Here is a 16,892-nt window from a genome sequence, read left to right as displayed (position 1 = left end):
TTTTACTGGAGAGTTGAAGAGGAATTCTTTGTAATGGCATAGGATGCAATTTCCTTTTGTAAAGCTTTTGTTGACAGAAATAGCATTTACTAGTAAAATCAAATTCATCCTTTTGTATACAGTGTTGCTATTCTAGACTGGTTGCTTATACAGAGTAAATATAATCATGCAGTTGGAAAGGCCCTCCGGAGTTTGTCTGCTCCAACCTCCTGCTTAGATCTGGTCCAGTTGAATCAGGTTGCTCCAGGACTCATCTAGTCAAGTATTAAGATCCTACAGCCCCTCTGTTCTACCCTAACTGCAATTTTTTTTTCCACTTTACCCTTTACCACCCTTACTGCAATTTCTTTTATCAAGCCTCAAGTTTCTTTTCCTGAAGAACCCAAAATTAGAGAGGATTTTGCCTTTGTTGAACTTCCTGAGGTTCCTGCCAACCCATTTTTACAGCCTGTCAAGGTCTGTCCAGCTCTCCCTGATTGGTACTCTTTTGAGGCTGTGCCTGTGCTCTATCCCATCACCCATTTGTCAAGAAATTAAACATTGCTGGACCCAGCATCAATCCCTGTGGGACACTACTAGTTGGCTGCCAGTTGGATTTTTATGATTCACATTTGCAATATGCTATTAAAAATAATCTTCTGAAGATATTAAGTCAAAAAGCAGATGTGAAAAACAGGGGCCTCTGAAATAACTTTCCTCAGTGAGTCTTTGCTTTCAAAATTCCCTACATCAGTCATTATTTTTCTGAAGATATCAACCCAAATTCTTGGATGGGGCTTTAGGCAACCTGGTCTAGAAGAAGGTATCACTGCCCATAGCAGTGTCCTTCCAACCCCGAGTATTCTATGATTCTAATAAATACAAGAGTTTGCCCCATTAAACCTGCAGATTAAATGTTGCTTGTTGTAATTGTTTCAGACTGATGTAATGCACCAAAACATATATGATTACATTCATGTTGACGATCGCCAGGATTTCTGTAGACAACTGCACTGGGCCATGAATCCACCTCAGATGTCTGGACAGCAACTACAGACAGAAACAGGTAGGAGTATATAGTGTTAACTGGAAATGTACACATCACTGTACAATTAGAACTGCCCTCCACCTATTCCCTATTCCTTGTCAAGTTAGATTCTTCACTGCAAAGCTGCATAGTGACCACTTATAGTGTTAATATTCCCAAAATGATGTTTCTCTCTGATTTTGGATTTTTCATGCTAGCATGTACTGTTGAGGCTAGAACGTTGATGTTTCCTTTATTTTCCTCTGACTAACATGCTTATGAATATTCTTATCAAGACAGAATAAACAACATCAGTGTTCATCCTACCAGTCTTTTTCTTCATACTAGTCAGGACATGAGTACTTCTCTCAATAACAAGAGAAGATAAAAAACATGCAAAATTGTTCTGTGCAGTACCACAGTGGCTACATGACTTTTTGCCATTTGTTTTCCCATGTGAAGTTATATAAATCAGAGTGTTGAGAAGAACAAGTAGGTTTAGCAACGTATTTTTTCCTCTGAGGCTGTATTTGCCTAGAATGAGAAGTGGACATGTATGCTCAAGGTTTCTCCTACATGATGTGTAAACCAGAAATTGCAACTACAGAAAATGGGTTTGAAATTGTTAACTTTATGAATGGATCCCAGTTAAATGTATGCATTTATATGAAATTAAATAAATTAACTGAAATAGTTTTTCAGATGAGTGTGTGGGGGAAATTGGAAGAAATCCTTCAGCAACTTTTATGAAGTCTGTCTTTTGGAACAGTCATGTACTTTCGTAGAATTCCACAGTGGGATAGAATGTATTTTGCAGGAAACTTACAGATCACAAGAACTTTGCAAAATTTTATACGCAGTATGCAGAAAACAAATGGAACAATGTGCATGAGTATTTCAAACTATAAAAGCTACAAACATTTGAATTTTTTGTCCTGAGTATACACAGTGGAGAATCTTAATTCCTGAGTTCATTCTTCTGTACAAATACTTGTGTGTGTCTTTTGGGAAATAAATGTTTCAAAAGCTATGCACCTGTAGTCCAAAAATGGCAAATGCTTCATTAAAAACCAAGAAGGCAACAGCTGAACGTTAGCTAATCAGTCACTGTTCATTTGTTTTATTTTTGTTTTTGTTTTTCTTGCATTAGCATTTTTTTCCTGATTTTATTGCTTTTTCTAATGTGCTATCTCTAGTCTCTAATATTAAAATCTCTAACATCTGTTACCCTACTCTGCATTGTTAAAACTGACAAGAATTCAGGAAATAAAGCAAAGTTTTTGAAGAGAGTCACTTGAATCCCATCGTAAAGCCCTTCTTTTTTCTTGTGGTAGAGCATCTCCAGATATGCCTGTACATGATGCAGTTAAATATTTACCCGTCTATAAAATAGCGTTTAGCAATTTCCTTTTCAAGCGGGTACAGAACATCTTTATTCTTTCCTAGTGTGATCTGATATATATTGCTGTTGACAGGAGAAGAATATATTCTCAGTAAATTGTTTAAAGCACAAGAGAATGACAGCACAACAACAGATTATTCTTCCTTCTTAACTCGTTGTTTCATCTGTCGAGTTCGCTGCTTGTTGGACAGTACTTCTGGCTTCCTTGTAAGTATAATTTTACTTAGACAACGGTGGTCACGATGCACTAGATTTAAATTACTTCATATGAAAAATACTGGAACGTGCATAGATAGCTTGCAGCCATTGATAGAATATGCCTTTCACTTGTTGTACTCTAACAAGAAACAACTAAAGACATCTATTAATATGTGTAAAAAATGATGGAAGAAAAGGCTGTAATATTTCAAGTTGAAAGAACTGATAAATGTTTATGTTTTAAGCTCTTTTGGACAATATCTGTCCGTTGTTTGCACTGGCCCCAGCACAAGGGTGGCAAAACTAAATTTCAGTAATTAGCATTTATTCATGAAGTATTACTTAAAGAAACAGGAATAAAACTGATTCCTTTTTCACTTTCACAAATAGTGCTTTAATAATAAAAAAAAATAAAATTAAAAAGTCTTTTGCATATTTAATATTCTTGCTAATAATATTCTTGCTAAGAGTGGCTTATTTCTAGAAATCACTTCTTTGCTTAGTAAGAACCAATCTTGTTTTTTTCTAACAAAGACAGATGTGCAAAGAAAATGAGGAATAGTGAGAGATAGAAAATTGTTTTTTTTTCTCCCTGTTTCAAAACTGGTTTTGTTGTTACTTAATCAATAGGTGGCATTTCTTATTAGAATTTTTAAAATGTTTATACATGGAATGCTTAAGATAATTCTGTTGTGTTTTTATATAACAGACAATGCAGTTTCAAGGCAAACTGAAGTTTCTTTTTGGACAAAGGAAGAAGTCCTCATCAGGAGCAGTATTACCACCTCAGCTGTCTTTATTCTGCATAGTGGTACCACTACTTCTCCCTTCTGTGACAGAGATGAAGATGAAAAGCCTACTTGTGAAAACAAAACACAAAGCTGATGAGGCAGCAGTGAATACAAAGTATTTTCAAATTAATTGTATAGCATTTAGTAAAATGTACTGTGAGCTTCCAGTTTATTAAATGTACAAGTGATGCTAAATAACTCTCTATATTAACTCTTTCTTAGAAAGTAAATATGCATAATTTATCTGGATTCTCCTTCCTAATCTTTGGAAGTTATCAAAGAAATATTTCATTCTACCAGCTATAAAAGTAGAAAACTGGGCAGTGATTAAGGATTTCACACACACACCACAAAAAAAAAAAAAAAAGATGTGCTTCTTATATTTCTTATCTCAGTTGTATTATTATTATTTTATTTATATTTAAAAAGAACCAACACTTCAGTGTTTCATTTGGTTCAAGTTTAAAGCATGCTGTCCAAGGATGGTCAGAAAATGTATATAGCTATTTCTAGTCGGATGGTCTTAATGAAGAAAAAAGCTTGGAAAGGATTATTACAGAAATTACAAACTTTGATACATATTTCAAACTAAAGATTGGAAGAAATCCATTTAAATCATATGATTGTTGCAGATTGAAGTCATGGTAATCTTTAAGTGCATTGCTGGTAACTACCTTGAATGACAAAAAGAGCAGAACGAACACAATGCTTGTCTCAATTCAAGCTGGTACTTACTATTTCACATATAGTAAGCCATGAGCAGAATACTCCTAAATATACCTATTCCTTTTAATTGGATGCAGAATTCCAGTCATACTCCAGTTTGAGCAACCATATGATGAAACATAGATGATTATTTAATGTTGGTTATTATAAATTTAAAGCATCAATCTTTGAGAATGGTCAACAGCTTGAAAATCACATCTTTCAGAGTTTGTAATTTTGCTTTGTTGTTATTCGCTGACAAGGAATTTTCCCCATTTTCTGACCCTTACAGCTCCAGTTCCAAAGGTAATTCAGGTCTGTGTGAAGCAGCAGAATTATATGGAAGAAATAGTCATCATGAAGGTGCAACTTTTGCTAATGTATTACAGATTACTGAAAACCAATTCAAAGGTACATATGCTAAGTACTTTTGGTTTATATACAGCCTGTGGAAAAAGAATCTTGCCTTTTCTTTTCACCTGGTAGGCTTTCCAGGTTTCAGTCCCATTGCTCTTCTTTTTTTTTCTTTCTTTATAACAATCATATCTATTCCTATGGGAAGAAAACTAGAAAATATATTATTGATGCTAGTTTCCCCAAAAGATCAGAAAAAAGAAGGAAAATGAAAAAAAATATTGGTTTGTGAACTCATGATTTGCTTGTGACTTTGACTCATACTTTCCCAGTATTTGGGTGTGGCAACACTATGAGAATCTATGCTGTGTTTCAGATTTTTGCAATGGATAGAATTCTCATGGTGAGTCTTCTCCAAAGGACAACTTCTTCCATAGAATTGTACTCAGCCTTTGGTTGTACCTGCAAAAGCCTGTGACTTCTTTAACACCATTGTTATAGCCCCATTTTTCATTAATATTTTATCATTGATATAGGAATACTATTGAGAGGGAAAAACTGGTAATGAAATAATAATACTGAAATACCTTTCATTGCAGCTTAAGTGTTTCTAGTCACCACCTTAGATTTTTCAAATTTTACTCTTCATGTAGTTTTCCTAGTTCTGTGACATATTTTAGCATGTACTTTGCTGATGATTCCAAGGCAGCAAACAAACCGGTTGGCATTCACCAGTAAAAAATAAAAATAATTTTTAAAAGCTATGAAAAAAATATTAAAAACTGCTTGGATTAAAATATACTTTCTTTTAAATTGCATAGCGAAGAATAATGGAGAAAATGGCATTTCTCTTGTCAAAGTACAAACAAATGAAGATCACTGGGTCTGGGTTCAAGCTAACACTCAACTTCTGTATCGAAGTGGTTGTTCAGAATATGTTGTTGCCCAACAGCAAATGCTAAAGTAAGTATATTTTTCAATACTAAAAAAACCCATATTTTATTATTCCTAATGTCTGAGATCTTTAAATGAGTGTCGCATCCTAAGAAAATAATGTGTATAAGGAGGACTTAGTTTATTTAACAAATAAAAATCCATTTATGTCCCAGATCATGTGAAAAGGCTGTAATAATCCTAAAGAATGTTTGCATTCTTCAGTCTTCTTTCTTCTGAAGTTGAGTGCACATACATATTAAAAAAGTGCTTCAGACTGTTTCGTTTTTAATATGTTTTGGCTTTCTTGCACAAAAATGTATTTTGGGGTTTGGTTTTACATTACAGCTGAAACTCTTTGTTGATTTGGTGTCCTGTCTTTTCCTAATGTTTGATAATGTTAAGCTTTTTTTTTGTCTTTGTGGATGATAGTTGAGCTTATGTTTTTAGTTGTGGATGTTCAGCACAATCAAAACAGGAATGTTTGTATTTATTGTATGTTTGTAGATCTTATACATAGCTGAAGTAGGCTCAGCCTTGGAGTGAAAACTATACCCAGCAGATGTGTGTTCAGAGAGGAATTCTCCATTGGATTTTCCCCTTTCCTCCCGCATAGGCTTTTCCTCCTTCCTCCAGTTCACACCTGTCTGAGGGAAGAATAGGGGCCAGGAGATTTACACAGCCACCACCTGGTCCTGAGGAAAACATGTGACCAGTATCTCTGCTCTTTTCTTTTCGGATGCCTTGCAGGTGGAAAAATAAATGAAAAATAATCTTTGAACTTCTAGAGTAGCTACCCCTTGCAGGCAGCATACCTTCTGGGATCTTTTGAATAGGAGAAGACCTCTCATCTCTTTACTTTTACTGGGATGGCACAAACATCATCTTGCCATGCAAAGATGTGAACTTCTACAAAACAGATTAAGAGTGGCTATTCCTTGTACTCAAGTCTCCATTTTATATTGTTTTCTGTGCAATTGAACATGCTCTTTGATGCTTTCTTAGTTACATTTTTACAGTCTGAGCCATTTAAATCTAACTTTTTGTTTAATAGTTCCTACAAGCTGACGTGTTACTAGAGTTGGGCTCACAGAAGATACTCAACAGTTCTGTCCTCCTGCTAGTATGCAGTAGATTCCACCTGTTCTTTTTACCCTCACTACTTTTTTTGTTTTGTGGATATTTTTTTGTTGTTTGTTTTTTTTTTTTTGTTTCGTTTCGCTAAAATGCATGCTATCTTCCTGGAAACATACATTTTTTTGAGAAATGTCACTGTTTCACTGTAAAATCCTTGATTTGGTGATCTAAACTTTTATTACTATTTGCATGTTTTCCACTCTATTTTCCCAACTAGACCGTTTCCCAAGAGGTAATTCTGCAGCGAACTTCCATCCTAGAGTACTTAAAAAGAAGAAAATGTTCTCTGTTCTTGGCTGTATGTTCGTTACTGTGGGAAGTTCTCTCTTTATAATAGCATGAACTCCCCCTACTGGAAATTCCTATACTTGCGCATTAAGTCCATACCCAAGGAAAATGTTTCTGATAGCTAGTCAAGAAAAAAGTCTCCTGAAAATCTCTCCAGTTTTTCATGCCTGGCTCCTTATTGCGATGTCCACTTCTCATTCTGACAAGGAGGGTGAGATTCATAGCACAGACTCTGCATGGTTGCAAAACAGCACATTTGCGAATTCCAGCAAATTGGAGTTTGGAGTTAAAAAAAACCTGCTGAATTGAGTACGAAAATGCTCAGGCAATTTTCTTTGTCTGGACTCTTAAAAAATGTTGAGTTCTTCAGTGTTAGGTCATGGAAAATTAATTCACTGATCGTTTTGGAAAATTAAAGACAAAACAAATTAAGCTGGACATGTAAAATAACCCTGTGTCAAGTATGAACATCTGTGACTATTCTGGACACTTAATTTGGGTATTTTGTTTCCTCTCTCTAATTATGCATTCTCAAAATATAAGGCCCCCATGTTTCATACTCAGATTGCTTTGATGAGGACATTCTTAGGCATCTTAATAACTCCTTGCTAACAAAATACATCTCATTTAACATGCTGTTTGCACCCTATCTCTCTTTAGACTTTTTTTTTTTCCCCCACAAAAAAGTTGATTAGATACATTTTAACAGAAGAATGACAGTGTAAGGTAGTTACCATACAGTACATAAAACACTACATTTAAAGTCTTTATGAACTGTGTGCCTCAACTAAATGTATGCAATAACTTAAATGTAAGAGTGCCACAGAAAGGTAGTCTTGCATAAAGTGATGCTCACATGTATGGAAACTCTTTTTTTCTATCTTGGACAAATACAAAGTTTATATGGAAAAGAATATTAGTTACTAAACAAGGGAAAAAATATTGCTTGTAATATATATCAAATTATTCCATTTGTATCACAGAAAAGTCCACTTAGAAACCTTTTACTGAATGTTTTCTTTTTCCTACTGTTACTGAAAGGGAAGAAGATGAACAACTGAAGATACCGAACAGTTTTGCCAGTTTGAAGGGAAGCCTGGAAGGACTTTCCTACAACAGTGCCATTGAAACTCTGGGCCAATTGAAGCATCTCAACTGGACAGCAGTAAAAAATGAGCAAGATAATGTAAAAGTGAAGTTTGAGCCTCATACAAATGGTGAGTGTTTTGTGCAGGAGGAATCTCTCAGTTCTAATACACCAATTTTAGGCATTCAAAACAACTGCACCACAAACAGTAGCTGGACTTTCAGAAACTCAAGCTCTTGTTCTATAAATCAGCGAATGAATGCGTGTTCAAACCGAAGAGCTGGATCATTCTACAACAGAGACCAAAGTTTCTTAAATTTAGCATCAACTTGTCCTTCCCACTGGGGTAGTGCAGAAAATTGTCAGTCTTACTCAGGCTTACAACAACGTGCAGTGGAGAACTATACTACAGATCACCTGAAACTGCAGAGATCGTTAATATCCTCGGAGTCTCTCTATGATACATCGTTTCCCTTGGATATGCCTATCAAAACAGAATATGATTCTGATTCTGAAAACATTGCTGATAACTACCCGATGCCACAAAACAGAGCCTGGCTGGATGAGAACGGCGCCATGAGGAAGCAGTTGTTCAGCTATCCCAATAGGGTGCACCTTAAAGCAGAACCGGACCTCTGTCAGCAAGCTTCACCTTGCCAGAAGCCAAGGCACTGCCTTTACACACCACATAACTGGCAGTGCATTGTAGCAAATCATCCCAGCAACCTCAATCTGAACAGATCTTGCAAGGGTTTGCGTAACAGAGAGGTGGCCCCGTTTTGCCCCCAGAACTCCTCCGCCTGCTTGGAAAGCCTGCCCGACCTGCCGCACACCGAGGGCTATGGCCAGTTCTACAGCCCTGCTCCAGGGGAGAAGGAGCAGAGTAATGAGGTGTTTAAAATGCCATGTGAATTTAAAAACCCTTGCTTGGTTCAAGCAATCAAGCGTGAGCCGCTGGATTCCCCACCGTTGTCCAACATTGGACAGAACAGAGCACACATGAGCTTCCCTGAAAACACAATCGCAGGTCCTGTGCCTCATAAAGCCACTGAATGTACATTCTTACAATAGATTTTATAGCATCGGGAATATTTATAATGTTGAAAGCAAGAAGAAATTGTAGCTTTACTTCCAGTTGGGTTAAATGAGTTACTAAAATTAAAAAACAGTGGAAAGATGTTAAGTGTGTGTGTGTGTGTACTTCTGTGTGTGGAACAAAACAGACACAGACGCACTCACTCCCACACATGCCTTTAAACACAGCCATTCTCTTAGTGATCTTTGGAAAGAAAGAAAGACAAAACCTCAGATACAGAAAAATAATCAGTAATTATTGCACAGGTGTACCTGCTAATGTGTCTTCATCATTTTTCCTCTCATGTCTGCAGTTCTGTAACGAGGTGTAGCTATTTCTGATTTTTGCCTTTGCTCTTTTTTCTCAAGCTGATGTGGTGCCTCTGTGAAAAGACAAAATGTTTATGGCAATCATTGTGGCCAGGAGTTTACCTTTGGAGTTATTCAGTTTTATTTTTAGCCACTCTAATAAGTATCAGCTATTCCTTTTTCTCAACATTGAGTTAATGACAACAGGCAAGGGCTTCCCAAACACACAGAGTATTCTTGATTTAAATGGATAGCATTAATTTAAAACAAATATCATTCACAAAATGCATTACAAATTATTGCACTTCAAATAGTTTTTTTTTCTTCCTCGACAATAACAATGCTTTAATACATATTTTCCATTTTAAAGCCATTTGCCTTTCACATTGCTGTTTGAAAGACTGAACAATAGGATGTTATCCACTTCTTTAAGTGAGTTACAAAAGACTTTTAAATGTACATGAGAAGGAAATATTTCACCAGCTATCTTCCCTGCTATTGTAACATTAACAAAAGAAATGCACTTTTAAATGTGATGGTATCTCTTTGACTGATAGCAGTCTGTTAGTCATTGTCATCTGACAACAAAACTCAAATCCCATGCTAAGATCAGAAACATTTTTTTTAAAAAGCATCCTCATTTCATCTTCTAAAGAAAATTTTAATCTCGCTGAGAGACGACTGGATTTATGACTTTCAAAAGCACTTTGGTGCACTTCTGAGCTTTTGAAAACAGATCCATATGCTCTCTTTTGAAGCTAGATAGTCACATATTTCCACTTTAAAAAACAATCTACAACTTCCATTTCGGTTGTTGTAGTTTGACTCCTGCACTAATTTTGTTTTAAAATTGCACTATTTCAACTTTATATCACCTTCAACTATAGAAAACCCATATCATTAAAAAAAAACACAACTAGATGTATATGTGTTTTTTTTAAAGAAGTCCTATAGTGAATGTTTTCTTTTTCAAAATGTTATAAATAATTCTGATGTCTTCATTCCTTCTAGCCACTGTGGGGATGGCTGTACACATGCCAGTGAAGTGGCATAAATTTCTCCCTGATGCTCTAAGTGGCATAAGTGCAGTTTTCAGGTAGGGGAATAGTTTTGCACAGGGAGTGGCACCTGAGAGGCCGCTCTTCTCCAAGTCTGGTAGAAGTTACTGCCTACACGTTAGAATTGGCAGAATTAAACACATGCATTCTCTGCATGTCAGTTCAGCTTATGAACAATGGTTTGATCTGAAATGCTGCACTTTACACAGAAATAAAACTTTTCATGATTGTCTTGCATAAGGACGTGTTCCCCACAGAAAGGCAAGAGTGGATAAGAAGGGCAATAATGTCTTTCTGCAGTTCAAGTTAATTCTGCCATAGTCCAGCTGACCTAACTCAAGCAAGAGAACATCTCATTTTTTTGGCATCTGAGATATATCAGTTTCCTGCTAACTACATACTGTCCCTTACTTGAGACAGTCTTGATATCTTTGCCTTAACACTTTCACCAGTGGGTACAATGCAACATCAGACCCAGTTCAGAGATGAAACTGTAATGGTGGAATTTACTCCACAATCTAGTACATCATTGTTCATCTCACATAAAGCTAAGCCCAATCAGGCAAATTGATCTTGGTATTCAAGTGAGACTGTGAGAAAGTCTGCCCCACTGATTCGCTATAGCAGAAATGGGGTATTGTAGAGATAGGGCAATGTGGAGCAAGTGGAGGACATGTTGGCATGACTGCCAGAAAGCTGTTTGTTTAACTCCACTCTTGGACTCACCATGATCCTCCCCCAGATGGACTACCCAGGCCTGCCTGGTTCAGCACTACCTTACATCTTCTCTTATCATTTGGATTAGTGCAGTGTGACCATAAAACACTACTATCCACATCTGGAAATGCTGATGCCATTTTGCACAGATGTAAATGGTCGCAAAGGGGAAAATGTTGTAGAGCACTGTGCCTCCAAGTGCCTTGCCTGTGCTTACAAATATTTCATGGCATAACTACAGAGGCAGAATTATACCATCCCAACAGAAGTTCTCTAAAGTTCTTCTGATACAGAATTAAGTCTATTTTGTTGACTTATCTTAATCGAAAATTCTTCTGGTCTATTTCAGCAGAGAAGACTTTTCTCAGGCTCCCAACAAATCCAGTCATATTTTAGTCATCTTAACAGATACTGTAAGAGTTGGTTACAACTTCTGCATGAAGGAAAATCTAATCTGATACAAGAATGGCCTTCTTCCAAGAGGATAAATTAAGGTGTCACTTCAAATGAGATGTCACCTCCTAACTCCTCCCTGTGCAAATACGATCAGATTTCCTTTCTTATTCTTCCATAAAGTCTAAATCCATTAAAAATACAGGGTAATTTACACTTAGGCCATATATCAGGTTTGATTTCAGTCACTTAGCTTGTGGCCAAGTTGTTACTGCAGGGCTCACATAAAAAAAAGTGTTATCAGTGGAGTCTGTTCTGGGAAAAGTTATCACATATACAGCAGTCTCCTATCGCACTTATTAAGAGATGGGCAACTTATCGTACTTTTGGACAACTGCTGGACACTGTTGATAGTAAGAAAAAAAAAGGTCACTTTTGTTTAAGAACTTTCCGTATTGCACTATTTGGGAAAATAAATGCTGAAAACCAATCTCTTCATATCTGTTTTTCAAGAGCAGGAACCTGTCCTTCATCCCCTCTGGACTAAAATCTGACATTGCATTGTACCCTGTTAAATTACCAGTGATTTAATGTTATAAAACCTTTTTTCCAGGCATTAATGATCTCATGGCAGAGGAAAAAGACAGGGCGGTTGCTTTAAGATGTTACTTTCTCTTTGTAGTGATCGCTGTTTTGGTATTATTTGTACTACTTCAAAAACCACCGCTTAGAAAAGAAGAGTTTAAGATGCTTCCAGTCAGTGGTGTTTGGCTTTTATCCTTAGTAAGTTGGTATTTATATCCTCCAAGCACAGCCCTAAGATCTGTTTTAGGAGCCTCCCAGTGTATTTATTGTAACAAGAAAAAAATTCCTCTCATAGAAGAAATGCCCAGTGAAATGCTTGTGTGCTACAAACATGGAGTATTCAGGCTGAAAGAAATGCATTTCTTTTTCCAGTGTGGACGCGATGCTTTCTAAGACCTGACTGATAATAGCATTCAAACTTCCTCAGCTGTAAATTCTTCAGGGTCAGAGGCAGAACAAACTTCTTAATTCTGGTATTCAGAGGATTGGTGGTTTGTTTTCTTGGATTTGTGTGTGGGTGGGTGATTTTTTGTGTGTGTGTTTTTCATAGTTGTCTGAGAATGCATCTGCCTCTGAAATGTTACTTAGCCCACAGACACCAGAGATTATTATCACTGTTAAAGCTGTTGCCTTCACTGTGAATTTGGCCTCATTTAGCTGTTACTGGACAGCTACACAGAACCTTATAAATACTGGTTCAATTAAAGCATACCACTTAAACCCCGTGTTTTTACCTAAAAACCAGCCTGATTTGAGCTAAGGGTAAGGGTACCATAGAGTGGATTTTTTTGGCTATTCTAATGTTTGCCAGGATGCAGTTAAGACCAGTGGCTGAAACTGGGGCAGACCTTCATTGTAGGTAACACTATCGATAATTTATATTTAATCCAGACTCTTGGGATACCAAAATAGAACTTTGTTTTGAGAATCTAAAGAGAGAACAGTGTGTGTGCAAGGGATGACCTGGTTTCAGTTGGTCCACAGTTTGGAGATCTAACTAGTGAAACAGAAGAGCAAACAGCTATACCTAAATTCTTTGTAGGACAGACTGACTTCCTAGTACTTGATTATAATGTGTTAATGTTTTCATTGCCCTTAACTAGATGACACTGATATGTTCTTGAAATCCTTAGAACTGAGTCTCAGTGTCCTCTGGATGGCTTAGGGAGGTCTGACATTTGTGTGTCAGCCAGTTCAGAATGACTTCTTGTTATGATCCTTGATATGGTATTAATAATGACAGGGCATGTGCAATTCTCCTGGAAATTCTCAATGCTTAAAATACTTACGTGAAAGGCATCCAGCCTGAGGCAAGGAATAGTCTGTGGGATAGAATCAGCTTCTGCTGCCTGGAAGCCCTGCTTAACTCTTTCTGTTGAAGCCATATTGGAACTTAAGTAGAACAACCCCATCCAGGGTATTTATTTCATAAAAGCCATTAATTTATCTAAAAAAAATAGGATATTTTAATTGAAACAAGAAAAAGATATAATTTCTTCTATCTATAAATACATATATTGCCTCAGGTAGTCACAAAATAAACCCTTACTCATTTTCTTTCATTGGAGTGTCATGTAACTAAGATCCCAGCTCAGTGATAGATGTACAGAGCTTTTGTACTTTATTTCTTGTCTTTTTCTTCTGTTCACTCACTAGAAAATAAGTTTCTCCCCCTGGATTTTCTTCCTCTCTCAAGTCTTGTAAAATCTTCTGTGAAATCTCGTGTCGTAACTGAAGCAGACTTATGTAACTTGTGCATTAGAGATTCTGCAGGTAGCCATGCTCAGGGTTTAGCCACAAGGCTCTCATTTAGCCGAACATGACTCATAGGTGAAGGCACCAGTAGCTTATGTTCATAGATGCCACCATCCTGACAAGTACACTTTTGAATGCAAGTGGCACATATTCACACATTTCCCCATAATACTATCATAACTACTTCCTTCCCCTTGCAAACATACCATGTCCTTTTCTTCTCCTCCTTCTCTCACCTATCGCATTGTTTTTTTACCTGTAGAGAACTGTGTTCTATACACTGGCATGAGTGACATTTTCTCAAAATTGATATTCTTAGTTTTTAAATTTGTCTTTGCTTGTAACAAACTGCTCTCAGATACTCTGAAATCTGAAGCAAGTCAAATATGACCAACAGTGTTTCTGGAATTGTGGAGTATGCATTGATAAAATTTAACTGAATTACAAGTTTTATCACATTACAAGTTGTGTTGGGATGTAAATTGAGATAGATTCTAATTTCTTTAAATTTAGTTTGAATTTAGATAGAAATTCAAATGTAGTTTGAAGTGCATATTTCAGTTAACAACACGGAACAAGATCATCAATGACAGTGTTTGGGGGGAAGGAGTAAAACATTATTACTAAGACAAATCTGAAGGTGAAGAATTATCACCTTGAGTGGCACACTGCTGTCAAGGTGTTTTGTGACTACAGCATTAATTCATTGCCAGCAATTCTGTGCTTCTTGAAAACAAGGATTGAGGTCATTCAGTGCTAGGCTGTGTTTCTCCATCAGACTGAAAGCACTATTCTAGGAGGCATGCAGTGCTCCTCTTCCTTGCGTGGAGTTACTCTTTGGAACTATGACAAACTTAGTGTTTGCATTAACACTCTTGCAGCCTGTCATTGCCACTGAACTGTCACTTGGTGCTCTGGTTGTACAGCCTGAATTAGAATCCCAGAATTTCCTTGTTGTGACACGGTTGCAGTGACAGCTATACAACATTCAAAACTTCCTTTTCACACTTGTATTGGTATAATTATGGTTTTCCAGTGCCTAAGTATGAGGAAAACACACACGTGGCAGTAGGCAATGTAAAGAGCATCAGTTGCATAGCTAATCTCAGTAATTTCAGTCAATTAATTAAAAGACTATGTTAAAAAATCACATGAGGTTCTGGCTTAAAACTCTCCATTTTGCACAGGAGAGTGTCACAGGTGTGTCACCATTGTTCTGCTTCTTTTTAGGTCACACCTTGGTCTCTCCCTTCCTTATCCCATTACTGTCACTTCTGAACTTTTTTTCTTTCTTCTTCTTCTTCTTCTTCTTTTTTTTTTAACTTTTGCATCATTTTCTTCCTGTGTTTACTTAAAATCTGAGGCAATGAGAGGCAAGCAGCGACACTGTGTGTGTTTTTTTGGTCTACTCTCATCATAATCATAAAATCATAGAAAGGCTGGGGTTGGAAGGGATCTTAATGATCATCTAGTTCCAACCTCCCTGATATGGGCAGGGTTGGATACTCTGGAAGATTCTTCCTCTACATGACTAGCAGCATTCCCTCTTCTGAAAGGGCTCTTCTTCACACTCCTTCACCTCTTCACAGGTTCCTGACAAAACCAAAGAACCCTTTCTTCCTTAAAGGTGTCTGTATCTATTGAAAAACTTCTCCTTTTTCTCCCTCTAAGTTTTCTACCTTTGTGATTTTATAGGATGGTACTTTGCAGCCTCCACCCTTTCTGTTTTGTGCCTCCATAACTTTATTATCTACTTCAGGCACACTTTAAAAGCTTTGCCAAAAGAACAACGTTGTGCAGAAGTGCAATGCCCCATTACCTTCCCTGTCCCCTTTGAACAAGACAGGTACTGACAGAAGTCTTGGAGTAATTGCAGCTCATAAAACAGAAAAGATTCCCTTTGCTGGGGAAGCATACCCTATTTGGGCAGCTGTATTGCCAAGAAACACTTGAGCTGCCACCAGGAGTTTAATTCTTCAAGTATACACTGCCAAATGCTTTTGCGTTCAGACCTGCCCTCTCTTTACAGAAATGAAGGAGCCCACTTTCTCCTTTTTGGATCCTTCATTTTTTTCCTACACGCCTTCATCCTTTCACTGTGCAGTTGCACTTTTAATATGTAATTTTCTAAAAGATGAGTATGGAAGTATTGTTTAGAGTGTACAGAGCAGTGTTTCCTATTAGTCCATTTTAGATTTTGGAATCAGAGCTGCAAAGAATTATTGAGGGCTTTAATATGACCCCATCTTAAGGCCTGTAACTGTTACAGAAACATAGAAATAATACAATATGGTATCAAAATGTGCTGTTAACCATAAAAAAAAAATAAAAAAATAAAAAACAATTAAAAGTGCCATTCTTGTTCCTCCTAAGTCCGAACAGTGGAGGACAAGACTAAATAAAAAGAGCACAGAGACCGAGCAACACTTGGCCTGACTGCTTCTCCCTATCAGTTGGGTATTACTTGAGCCCAATGTTATGGGCACAGCTCTGGAAGGACCGAGCCCCGTGCTGAGCACTGCGTGAGCACACACCAGTGGGTGCATGGAGCAGGCGTAAGGCTGATGCACTCATGGAATGGCGGGGATGGACATCAGCAAAGCCGGGAGCTGGGATCCTTGCTAACGTGTAATCCAACCAGTAGCAACTATGCTGCTTCCTACACAGTTGTAATAGACCCCCAGGTGTATTGGCAGCAGGCTAATTAAATGCGTAGATTTTGTATTTTGGAATTTTGTTATAACAGGTGCACTTTTCTGTTTTGTGGGGAGTTTTTTTGTTTGTTTTGTTTTTTTATTGTACTGTTTTCTCAGTCTGCTTTTAGAGGGAACTTTCATGTGTATTTCTTAAATTATATTTTACATTTATTACCAGTCTGAAATGTAAAGTTAAGACATTTTAAAAGAAATAATAAATATTTGCATTTAAAGCCAACGCCCTGCCGTCTGTTCCTCTCGCCTCTCCCGCGCCTGAGGGGGGCCGCGCTCCGATTGGCTGAGCCGCGCGGCCTCGCGCCTCACGGACCGCGTCCGTCCAAGTGGAAGGGCGCGCGCCGAACGCGCGGGGTTGGTGCGCTCTCCCCGCCGGCAGGAAGCGGAAG

General features: G+C 37.4%; 1 protein-coding gene across 1 annotated transcript; it reads left to right on the top strand.

Annotated features, from left to right (window-relative positions):
* Positions 1 to 166: 166 nt before the first annotated feature.
* On the top strand, positions 167 to 16,726 carry AHRR (aryl-hydrocarbon receptor repressor). The gene is made up of 7 exons (XM_019614308.2): positions 167 to 190; positions 919 to 1,045; positions 2,482 to 2,615; positions 3,316 to 3,512; positions 4,395 to 4,513; positions 5,278 to 5,419; positions 7,856 to 16,726. Exons 1-7 carry the CDS (start codon positions 167 to 169, stop codon positions 8,970 to 8,972), a joined length of 1,860 nt encoding a protein of 619 aa, XP_019469853.1. The 3' UTR covers positions 8,973 to 16,726.
* Positions 16,727 to 16,892: the final 166 nt, after the last annotated feature.

Source organism: Meleagris gallopavo, chromosome 3 (genome assembly GCF_000146605.3).
Source record: "Meleagris gallopavo isolate NT-WF06-2002-E0010 breed Aviagen turkey brand Nicholas breeding stock chromosome 3, Turkey_5.1, whole genome shotgun sequence".
NCBI lineage: Eukaryota > Metazoa > Chordata > Aves > Galliformes > Phasianidae > Meleagris > Meleagris gallopavo.
This window is presented reverse-complemented; position numbering and strand designations above follow the sequence as displayed.

Bases quoted from the DNA above. Each gene is read 5' to 3' on its own strand.
- AHRR (XM_019614308.2), top strand. From the start codon at position 167: ATGCAGTTGGAAAGGCCCTCCGGA. The intron at 2,616-3,315 runs GTAAGTATAATT...TTTATATAACAG, and splicing joins ACAGTACTTCTGGCTTCCTT to ACAATGCAGTTTCAAGGCAA. The intron at 3,513-4,394 runs GTATTTTCAAAT...TGACCCTTACAG, and splicing joins GAGGCAGCAGTGAATACAAA to CTCCAGTTCCAAAGGTAATT.